The 12627-nt window shown below is 40.1% G+C and overlaps 1 protein-coding gene across 5 annotated transcripts in view; it reads left to right on the forward strand.

The window, feature by feature from the left end:
* Positions 1-12627, forward strand: part of LOC124274678 — a 200115-nt gene that overhangs the window by 39992 nt on the left and 147496 nt on the right. Inside the window, exon 1 of one of the 5 annotated variants that reach the window (XM_046710042.1) lies at positions 901-1108. The exons of 3 other annotated variants lie outside the window; for them this stretch is intronic. In XM_046710042.1, the coding sequence (XP_046565998.1) occupies positions 1057-1108 (52 nt within the window). In that variant the 5' untranslated portion in view covers positions 901-1056. Of the gene's footprint in view, positions 1-900; positions 1109-8263; positions 8509-12627 lie in introns of those variants that run through there. One more of the 5 variants, XM_046710043.1, reaches the window with a different exon arrangement.

Below are 12627 nucleotides of genomic sequence, written 5' to 3' on the forward strand. Positions count from 1 at the left end.
AATGAGTAAGAGTTGAAAAGAGTGCCACCTTTTAACGTACTATGGTACGATACGGAAATAGCAGTTGGTCGGAGAACGAGAGTTAAAGTGCAAGAGAAAAGAGAGAGAAAGAGTGTGAGAGAAGTGAGAATGAATAAAGGTTTATGTGTGTGAGAGAGGGTGAGAGAAAGAGAAATATGTGAAAACATCCACACTGAGTCTCAAACTATTTATATCCTTAACATACACGTAATCACGTGCACTCTCATCTCATCTGCAAGATGATGATAATCTGATAACAATATATATTCCGTAATAATCAATAATTATGCATATTCCCGCCATGTCGGTTCAGTCATGTATTTCAATGATCCTACCAAGAGCGTTCAACATCACAGCTGCTGTGCACTCTCTCCAGTGCATGTGAGTGTATTACTGAAAGCCAGGCTAATCTAACAAACACGTATTGCAACAGGTGGGCAAAAGCATTCACGCTGGGAACTAGCATAATTAATTTAACAAATATCTTACCATATGACCTGTATTGAGTTCGATATGGCTGCTAGCTAAAGCAAATTGCAGAAACTGTCAAATTACTGATGATGTTTCAATTCACTGTCAGTTAAATGTCTTGCTCATAGCTTTATGCTAAGCCCCACCTACGTGGATTGACATATATAGCTCGGAATAAGAGTCTTATTATTGATTTCACTGAAGTCGTGAAAAATCACATATTCCCCGTAGTCATATTCTGTTGATAATCAGTTTACGGTGCACGACAGGCGCTGGTTGAAATACTTAGGCCACGAAACGCTACCTATAGCCTCCCGTGCCTTTGTACATGACGATCAGCTCTTTATGATCGATCACAGAGATGCATTGTTGGTGCCTGGTAGTGCTGACGAGTGACGCAACTGGTCACCAGCGGTTTGACAGCGCCGAGAGTGACCCTCAGGCCTGTCCCCGGGGTCAGAGGTTCTGCTTGCAGGGGATGCGGGGGAGAATCCCATCACTTAGATCTCACTCCACTCTTCTATTGTGAAATCTTTGCACACACAGACGGATACTCTTGGCGCTATGGAGACAGGCTATCTTGGGAGGAAGATACGCCGGCAGCCTGCTATAAGAGGTACCTTTTAACTTGTAAACTTTTCAATGTACATGCATTGTTAAATTTTCGACTTCGCGATTTTGGGGGGTAATTTTCTACCTAGAATTTGCCTGCATTTTCGCTCAGCTCGGCAATCTTGAAATGTTATTTATAGAAAAACCACGAGCCTATTTGTTGTGTAGCAGTACACATGGTTTGGTACATTCCAGTTGAATTGTGATAGGTATCTGTAGATATCAATATTGTTTGGTTTAACGGTTAATTGTGTCAACAGCTAATGTCAGTCAAGGTTTAATTGTGAGTTAAGAAAGATTTGAAGCCACGCATAATATTTTGTACTGAAAACTGATTGACATTCATATACAAAACGGATATACTACACTATTGGTTGTTGCCGTTGTATTCTCGCGTTTGTACAATCGTATTACACCTTTGTTGACAAAGTATTACACTTTATTTAGATAACATATACTCAGTGTTGTGTCATAATGACCATCCGTGTAACCTCGACGGGTTCAAGTAGCACTGCAAACAAACGCTGACAGCTGCCATCCCGACTGTTGCTTACAATTTGTATTCTTCGTTTGTTTATCAACCTTTTTGTCAATACTGAATACTGTAACTATGCTCCAGGATACTATCGGATAGTTTTCCTTGAAGAGCACACGTAATTTTACATTATTTTTTTTTGTGTCTATAAACTAGAACTTGTCTGCTGGCTTGACATATCCTGGATTTGCATGTATACAAACTAGAGCTTGTCTGCTGACTTGACATTCAAAGCTTGTGTCTATAAACTAGAGCTTGTCTGCTGGCTTGACAGATCCTAGCCCTGCATATATACAAACTAGAGCTTATCTGCTGGCTTGACAGATCCAAGGCCTGCATATATACAAACTAGAGCTTATCTGCTGGCTTGACAGATCCTGGCCCTGCGTATATACAAACTAGAGCTTATCTGCTGGCTTGACAGATCCAAGGCCTGCATATATACAAACTAGAGCTTATCTGCTGGCTTGACAGATCCTGGCCCTGCATATATACAAACTAGAGCTTATCTGCTGGCTTGACAGATCCTGGCCCTGCATATATACAAACTAGAGCTTATCTGCTGGCTTGACAGATCCTGGCCCTGCATATATACAAACTAGAGTTTGTCTGCTGACTTGACATCTTCCAGTGAAGTATATATATTTGCTGGAGCTTTTCAAATTTCTTCAAATGTCCTAGTCGGTCATCTTTATCTATTGAAGTTTGTATACCACATGGATATTGTCCGGGCAAACGTGTAAATCCACTGAAGATTGTCGACTGACTTAATATCTCCTTGCCGGATGTATATCAACAACTTTTCTTGAAAGTACTTTAAATTGTATATGTAAGTGTATATGTATATAACATAACATATATTGTGAGAATATTTCTCAAATCAATTTGGCCATTGCCATCAAGGCCTGTAACAACCATCTGCGTGTTATTTTTGATCTCACAATGGATTTTATTGGACGCTTTCATTTCACTGTTATGCTGGAGGTCACTACGTCAGTAAACGAGACGGTTAACAATAGCAATTTAATGAGAAGATTATTGGCCTCGAGTACTATATTGTAAATGCAGAAATGTTTACAGTTTGGGAAAAGCCAACCTCGGGCTTATAGATCAACGTTAAAGGACGATGAATATGTATGAAATTGAAATACGATGTAAGACGTTAAGATATTTGCATCTTGATTTGCATATAGAATATCTACTTCATAATCGTTAAAACTGACGAAATGGAAGCTCGAATCTCAATGTGGTTTACACATACACACAAAACAAGCCGTTAAAAAGGGAAACTGTGTGTGACATGGGAATTTCAGAACGCGTTGCGAGCGTTTAAGAACATGCTTCCACAATTAACTCCGTGTGTGCTTGGAATAGGTCAAGGACAAAACTTACTTCAATCTCTCTGAAGTGAAGACATTGAGCCTGCTTCGTGTGTGATGGCGAATCATTAAGAACACGGACACAGACAAAATGCATATGCCTTGGATATTCTCAGATTTTCGAGCTGTATATTGTTACGCTGTAGAAGTCAATTCGCTACCTCAGTCCGTTTGTTGGTGATTCATGTACTGAAGCTTCTGAGCCAGAGGCCGTGTGTCAGCGCGATGTAATATGACTGGGACCGGAATAGCCCATCTTGATCCTAGTTCTGTCATTGCAATGGCCAGTCGCCTGTACAAGATGATGCCGTAATGGACTAAAGCATACGACCAACATAAAATGCCTTTCCTAACGGAATGTGACAGCACGAATGTGAAAAATGTGGGTTAATGCGTGTTTTGCAAGAAATCCCAATTACGTAGTACTATTGTCTGCCTACCATAAGAACTACGGGTAAAGGTTTTATGGAAAGTTTTCAGTTCTATATTATCTTGCTGATTAGAAAAGCCGTTATACAAAGACATTCATGTAGACTGGCATATTATTCCTATCAAGATTGGTACATATATTCTTCCTGTTATTACATCACATGTCGTAGATGCTTTTTTACAAGACAAAGGGATGTACAGGTAACAGACAATGTCCTATTAACTCATCTTACATATAGCGTAATGATCTAAGGAAGGCACATGGCTTCAGATTTGAAATCTCATTCTCTCTGCGGTGCGTGTTAACTGTACACGTGTGGTAGACTCGAGCAACGATATGCGATATCCCAACTTTAAACGTGCATACCGAAAACTTCAGCACTGTAAGTATTATTGTACTAAATCTGTATTTCTCATATACTCCTGGTCATGAACGTTTAGGCTTCTTTCCCGTTTCTTTTTAAGTACTTGAGTTGGCTTTGCATGTGTTTAGCCGAGTGTTATCGGTGCGGCAGGATAGGCTCACCTTTTGGCGAACACCCTGTGGCATCACTATTAATTAGTGTTTCATAAACACATGCTCATGATATAGTCGGACTCGTGCAATCGACTTTTTTTTCAGCAGAGATGCTTTGTGAATACGGAAAAGGTTTCGTTATTTACATTTCTGAATCAATTCCCTTTTATTTCTGCCGTGATCTGCGATTTTTGTGCAATTATAAAGACAACGATTATCTATGATTACGACAGTTCCAGTGCACGGAATGTGTCTAGTGTGAGAAAATGAAGACAAAACGTAGGAAATTGACAGAGAAGTTCGAATAATTTTATATAAACGAGCAAAAAGCTTTTTTTACACTGACGTTAGAACTTTGGACAACATCAAACATAGACAAAGTAAGGCTAAATTGTTTGAAAAACTGACTCTCTTAAACTCTTATCTACTTCTTTAACAGACACAAGTCTTTGACATAAGTTGACTTTCATGTAAGATGTAAGCAAACACAGTAAATATTTAAACAGTGCGTCTTGGGTCACAAACTACATCAAAGACACGATGTGTTCATACTGTCTGTACTTGATACATCTTGCACAAAATTGTCAGCATGGGCACGTGTCTAATAAAGTTCGCAAAAATATTATTGATGATTCAAAACGGTTCCTCGCCATAACGTGTTCTTTCAAATCTGTGAACATGTTAGTAATCTTGTAGCCAGCTGATCCATGGTGGTAGATTAGATTAAAGAATGGGCAAGTTTACCTTTCTAAATCGAACTTTAGGGACATATGCTGTTAATGTATGAACCCAGGTGTGCCGAGTCTGGCTATATCACTATCGTGAAAGACTGATCCATGGATTGTAGCCGAGGTAATGACGCCCGGCTAATCCCCAGCTAAGAATAACGGTAAATAAATTAACGTTGTCGGATATCATTAGTCGCATGCTTAATCATCTTGAAGGATAATCCATTAATACAGTATTTAGCTTTATTGATTTTGAACAAATCTGCTATTTACAACTTTTTGAATTGGTTATAGCAGACATCTTTTACAGGACCTTTGTTTGGTTAATTGAAGCTGTAATTTATGACGAAACATTAAATCAGCAAATCCAACATATTCATAAATATTTTGTACATGCTTGCTAAGTTTTGTAAATGCCTTGTGTCATCGCTGCATCTATGCTGAGGGGAGGTAGTGGTAGTCTAGTGGTTAAAGTGGTAGCTCGTCATCCCGACACCAAGTTCGACTCTCCACATGGGTACATATGTAAAGCCAAAATCTGATGTCCCTAACCCTGATACGACTGGAATATTGCTAAACACAGCATGAAAAAATCTCACAAACTCATTCCCATACCAAAGAATGAAGATACTTCAGTGTTTCCCATTTACACTTGTTGATAATGCGAATTAACCTTATTGTCATATATGAATACGTAAGCATGACATGCCTGATACAATATGCGCACTCAAAACGGTTACCTTGCTTCAGCCTCACGTCAAGTATTGTTGGATCGACCTGGTTTAGTTTCTTATGAAAGCAAGCGAACACAAAACTGATCTCTTTTCTCCAGTTTCAATGTTAAGGACGTTCAAGGCACGGGGTTTGCTTATCTGTGTGGGTTTAATACGTTTCGGCTAAATATTGCTGCAAATGGCCAATTACGAGCGTCCAGTGTCTCCGAAAGTAGCTTGAAGATTGCTTATATTTGCAAGTGTATTGCACTGAGGTGTTGTATTGTGACCTGAATCTGGAGACATTAAATATATAAAGTACAGGTAAACGCTAAGTTGCTCATCGTGATGGTTTGCTATTTGATACCTTAAACATCGTCAGTATGACGTTTGATTTGTGGTCTCACTCGCTTCACTAAGGTCATCGCTTCATGCGTAATAGATGTGATAGTGACTTAATCAGTACTACAATTACGCGAATCAACTTTATAGGGTGTTTTGCATACAAATGAGTCACATAAAGACGCAACTATGATTCCACGACATTTTTTCTGCTACCTTTGAGCACTACCAGGTGGTGAAAAGCTGACGAGCATGTCAAGGAGGTACTTTAGCCCTGGTTCCACAGAGAAAACGTCATTAAACCGGCATGGGAAGGTTTTTAGTTCAATTTCGCTCGATAACAACGTTACAATTCCTTCCGTAAGCCTGAAATTTGGTAAATTGGATCGTAGAGTTTTAGAGTCCCCTGGAGCATAGATAAAATTGGGCCCCTTGTAATAGGCTTAGGCCTAAGGGGTGAGGCTTATCTGTCAATACCAGACCGAAACCATCACCGTGAATATCCATCAATTGTAGGGAATACTGACTACCCTTGTTCTGGGGGGTAATATACCTAAGTGATATATTATGGGTTTTTTGAGACGCTCCAGTGCCCAGGGTGTAATCAGTTATTTGTGCTTAAACGTCGGGCTGGATTTAGTCGATGAAATCCCACGTATTGTACTGCGGGGGTTAGGAGCCGATGGATTACCGACATGGAATTATAATATGATATATGCATGAGCTGTTATACGGGTGATTTGGTCGATAGGTAACCGACTTTACACTTGCGCCATTGCTGATGAAGGTGTCGAACGGAACCCTTTGTGACTTGAGTGTTATTTAGTGAATGTGCGCTTGTTTGTGGATATAGCTGTCTACGATTTAAGGTAATATTGTGGAGATCATTTAACATGTGTCATGTGTGTTGATAAAGATAGTTATCTGAAAGCTGCACATGATTGTATAGTATGTAAATATTAGGTGCCGTACGACTGTACGCCATCACTAGTCATGTCTGGGTACGCCGTCGGTAAATTTTTCAATGTTTGTTGTAAACATGAATGTTTTATGTGGGCTTTGTAAACGTAAACAAAGGTTTTTGTAACAGCTCATGACGCTTAGAGTATGGTCGTGTTGAATACCGCTGTGCTACCTACTCGGGTGGCACAACAGTTCAATATCCAGGTTGCGCCCCTTGTTTGACAAGATCCGCTACACACGATTCTTCATTGTCCCCGCCTCATTATGATCCTTGGTATAAAACTGTTCAAAGGGTACATGGGTGGAGAGGTGATATGATATGGGACCTAAAGTCTAGTTCAATAATGTTGCACTTATTTAGTGACTTTTAACGTCCTTTGGTTTGATGTGGCCGGGAATCGAACACCGGACCTTTCGCTTACTTGGCAGACACTCTGTCCGTTAGACCCCGGAGATGGTCAGAGAGGTAAGGTAGAATAAAGAAATGACGAGATTGTGATGAGAGGTTATTCTATCAAAGAAAGAAAGATCTCGAGGTGGCCCCGTGAGTGTGAAATCATAGTGTATTTTACTCGGAAAGACAGTAGAGAGACACAGAAAGAAACTTAATATAGAGATTGTCACTCCCTAATTTCGGAGAAGCTGGCAATCCCAGATGTCGTCGTGTTGCTGATTGTTGTGCCAGAGGTACCCGACTCTAATTACTCTGTTAGCTAGTCTAATACGTGATTGTCTCCTTCCACACGCACCAGAGTAATCAGAGAAGTGCTGGAGTAATCACACATAGCTGACTGGAGAATGTTATTAGCTGACTTTGGGTAAGGTGTCGCACCAATCAACAAAGACCATGCCTTGACACAGTTATTGTCAAGAGCTGGGATTAATTTTGAAGAAATATTATTTTTCATTTGTGATCACTCAGATGATAATGGTGGTATTTATTTATTTTTTTATTTATTTTTTTAATTTTATTTATTTATTTATTTATTTATTTATTTATTTATTTATTTATTTATTTATTTATTTATTTATTTATTTATTTATTTATTTATTTATTTATTTATTTATTTATAGCCTAAAGCTTAAATAGATCATATATATTTAAATAAATGATAGATCAACAATTCCACGATATTCCACTGTCGTGATAGATCTGTCGTGATATATCCAATCGATCTGCTCCCAGCTTAACGGCATGTTTAAAGTTAAGAGACGCCATTGTGTAGATTAGTACACACACCACGATAAAGAGGTCAAAGTGTCGATATGATATTTACTTCCCCATGGCAGTATTTTTTATTATGAATGCACATATTGCTCAATCGTGGGATAAAATTTGCCTGGTAAATGTTTGCATTTGATCACGACTGATAACAAAGTTTGCTTTATGCGAATGCACTTGAATTACATTAGCCGTGCAATACATTCGGTGATTCAATGAAGGAAACTCAAATGCAGTGAACGTTCGTGAACACTGCCACGGTTGGTTGGGCAGCCACCTGATTGCCTTCCTTCCACATCACTTGGACAGTTGAGGCCAACTTTTCTTCCTTCACCTGCTTAGGAAAGGATAATTCAGACTGTGGTTATGCGATAACGGACGGTGCTGTATTTCCTGAGGATTCGCACGACTTAAGGGTTCGACGAGGTCAGTGAGGCCAATGAAGGTAATGAACTGCAGCTCATAGGCTCAGCTCATAGGCTGGGGTGTGAGTTGAGCAGAAGGGACCGTGTATAGTACCAAACAACGGATGTAGCGGTAATCGTCCTGCGAAAATGGCGGCTTTCATATCTACAGGTATTTATTTTTGAAAACGTATCTATAACTTACAAGGAGTATGAGGAAAGATAGGTGTGTGCATCTGGCGTGAGATATATCCTTACATTGCTATCAGTAATCTGTTGTATGTTCCCGACGTATCTCTACTGACCTGGTTGTTTGAGGATCAGAATCATCGTCGTTGAGATAAACATCAGTGATAACACCGGTACTAAAGGTCTGCGAAACCTCCCTAATCTGGGCGGAAACGTAGTAAGTGCAGTTTCACGGATTAACGTATGTCCTATAAACCAATCACGACAGGAAAATCGTTATGTTTATGCCTGCTGAGGCGTTATATTAAAACAGTCCGTTCTTTACAGGTCCGAACCAACGATCTCCGTTCTATAGAGTTCCCTGCGAACGAGTTACGTTCTATAGATATCCGTACAAGCCAGGCAAAGTTAAACCTCGTTATTCCAGAAAACCGGACAATCACTGCTGCCTACATGTATAGATATATTGTACTCAAAATTATTTAAAAAGTATTCACAGATTCGTATGATTTATCTATATATTTACCCTAACCCGGAAAGTAATTAGAATTGAAATACAATTATTTTCTTTTTGCATATTTGGCGGGAAAGGGAGGCGTTTGTGTGCCTTTATGCCTGAATAAAAGAATGAAAAAAATCCGTATTCAGTTAATATCTTTTACAGAAAGTATTAATTTATGTCTCACGAGTATTAAAGGTTAACGACTTTTGAAACAAATATTGTTTAAAAACGCGTAATATCTTTTAATACCAGTCAGAATGAATCATTTACAAGTCAAAAACATTGAAAACCAGACAGCAAACTGAAGCAGCGTGTAAATAGCCTTGAACAGAAGTTTGTGAAAAACTCCGTAATTTGTAAATATTGCTGTAAAAACTACACGTGAAGATCACTCAGTCGAAACTCGTGACGCACGTGAGTCTCCTGGCGTGGTTGTGAAGGCATTACCTGCCTACAGTAAGTCGATTAATTATCTTGCGAAAGAAACAGATTGAATCTTAAAAACAACAGTCTACAGGTTTCAGGAATGCACAAAAAGCCAAACCCATTTTGATTTGACAGTATTGGTTGTCTTGGTTCAGATTCACTGTCGCCACATACGCTGTGCGAGGAGATGGATGGCTGGATGTAGCTCTATGTCCTTTTAGCAGCATTCCAGTGTTAACTAGACGCAGGATTCTTGCGGGAGTTGAACCCGTCCCTTCGCCCTTCGCGAACATTTTAACGACGAGTGAGTGAGGTGGGTTTTACGCCGCTTTTAGCAATATTCCAGCAATATGGCGGTGGGGGACACCAGAAATGGGCTTCACACATTTTATTATGTGGGGAATTGAACCCGGGTCTTCGCATGAGGAGCCGACGTTGTAACCACGAGGCTAAGCCGAGCCTCGTTCGGGTACAATATAACGTTACCAGCCAGTGACGGTCGAGATAGCCTGGTGGTTGAAGTGTTCGGTCGTCACGAATATAAAGGGTATTCCTATTGTCGCTTGCGTGTTATTGCTTCAATAATTCTGAAAGCGACGTAAAACCAAATTCATTCACTCAACCAGACAGTTCATGCATGGTGAAACCCTATCCCAAACCGTTGATAGTGACTAAAATGTTGCGATTACATTTGAACTGTCAGTCAGTCACCTGGCAAGACGCCCAGCTGGAGAAACGGAAAGTATGGAATCCTAGAAGGGACGTTGTCGCGTTGTCGCATTGTGATGTTGTCGCCCTCAAAAAAGTAAGCAAAAATCGGCAAAATTAACCAAAGTGCGACAACGCGACATTTTGGCCTTTGGTATTGTCGCTATGTTGCACTGTCGCACTTTGATTATTTTGCCACTTTTTGCTTGGTTTTGGGATGGCGACAACGCGACAATGTCCCTTCTAGGATTCCATAGGATAGCGACTACAACGTACCTTTATTGGTCTGCCCATACCCCGTGAAAGAATCCGAATATTTCAATCCAGTATTATTAATTTGCTCTGAATCTGCTTGACACCATATATTACCAACCGCCTATTGTAACAGTAGTCTCAATTACTGACCTCCAGCAAGATTCAGTTAATTACTTTAATGTAGAAAGACCTTGATGTATCAAGACACGTGTGTGCTGATCCGCACGACATATTGCCGGACACGTGCCTTGCTCCAAACGTGGTTCCAATGATTCACTGTTGTTGGCGCCACCCGCTGTGAGAGTGCGCACATTGATATCGATCGTGCTGTTATCGAGCCAATCATCGACCGATGATCGCACCTTGTAGCATATTGAATCAGCTGTCTCAGTGTTTTATTTGCCCTCAACAGTGTTATTTTATTGTTTGTCAAGACGTGTATATTAGGGCGGCGCTTCCTCAAACGTTATATGGCGTTTTAAGGGCAACGGAACGAGTGCCTAATTTCTCAGATGGAGGTTAATACAGAGGTTCTATGGTTTCAGTACCAGATTCTGTTTCGTTCTGATATGTTTTTTCCTCTTTGGTTTTGATCGCAGCGGAGATGTATTCCAGAGATGAACAGTATGGAGTGTCTGATATTAAAGTGGCGTGTGTGTTTCCCGGAACGTTTCTTCCAACAGCAATTGCTTGCGTGTCAAAGATGAAGGATGATCTTTTCGCGAGAGATGCTCATCGTATGTAAACACCTGGTGCTGTCACTGTTTGATAGGAATTCACAAACACATGCATGTGATATACTCTGAATCGTTCAAATGACAATGCTATTTGCAAACACATGCAAAGTCAAGTCAATTGTTCACTTGAACACACATACTGGACAAGTCCTCGCTATTCTGCCCTAAGTCTCAGGTTCGATTCCATCGGTACAACGTTTGAAACCATTGTCTCTGCCGTGCTTTTGCGGAAGTAATTTTAAGAAAATTTTAAAAAGATTACTTGCTTGTGAAGCCTAGAAGTTAAAGCCTTTGCTCGTCACGCCGAAGACCCGGGTTCGATTCTCCACATGGGGTAGAATGTGTAAAGTCCATTTCTGGAGTCTCCCGCTCTGATATTGCTGGAATTTTGCTTACAGGGCGTAAAATAACCAACAGACACTCAGTTGTATGTCAAGTGAGAAAACACGTCTAATTTCGTTCCTCAAACGAGGCCTTCCATACACGCAGCATCCGTAAAACAGCACGTGTTATAAAAATGTTTCACAAATTTATTAGATAAGCGTATAACCACTCTGTCCATTCCGGTAGTTTCGTGTTTTCAATGAAAGCCGTGAATGCTTTGTGTTAACATATGGGCCTTTATCGATCACTGCGTTTACGTCAACTTTGCATTATTAATGACTTCAATATCGTTTTATAGTCAAAAGTTTGGATAATGCTATCAGCTGCTGGTTGACAATCTGGAACAAACAGACCACCGTATCTGCCATATGTGTTTCCAAACCCAGATTTACTGTTAAGAGATATAACGGTTAATTAAGTTTGAGATAAGTACAAACAATTTCCACGTCTGTCGGCAGATATTCGACAGTCACACGCTCCTCAAAGCAACGCGTCTGCTTTATCACATCAACAAACACGGTCTCACAAAACGGACCACAGGAACAAATGGTCAAAAACAGACGTCCAAGATTTAGCACTATCCGGAACATTCGATACAGACGTTGACTCTACCGCGCTATCAATACATTGATAAGAAAGATTAGGGAGCTATAAACGTTCGAAAACCTATGTTTAAACAAGAGCGAGACCCCCTCTTGCACCGAGTAGTCTTGCAGTGTTAAGTGTTATTCCGACACACGGTGTGTACATTATATACTTCAGCTCTCACACAAGATCATTGGGAAATGCTTGTACCGGAGGCTCTGTGTTTGCTCCAACGTGTATGTAAAGTAAAAGATTTCCTGTGAACCAATCTTGGAATGTGAAATATGGAACGTATTATGTTTCACCCTTGTTACAACGGTTTTATGTGCTGCTAATTGGACTGGTATGTTTATCCAGCTTTATTACGGAAGAGATTCGATTAATTGGATTATGGAAGTGGATTCACACAGATCCTCCGTTCTGGATGTGGCAGAGATCAGAAGATTGATCTATCGTTATTGATTTGTTGCGTAATGGCTGGGAATTAATCGAATTGCTTCAACTG

Source organism: Haliotis rubra, unplaced genomic scaffold, assembly GCF_003918875.1.
Source record: "Haliotis rubra isolate DU_JTF1 unplaced genomic scaffold, ASM391887v1 Scf193, whole genome shotgun sequence".
In the NCBI taxonomy this organism is placed as follows: Eukaryota; Metazoa; Mollusca; class Gastropoda; order Lepetellida; family Haliotidae; genus Haliotis; species Haliotis rubra.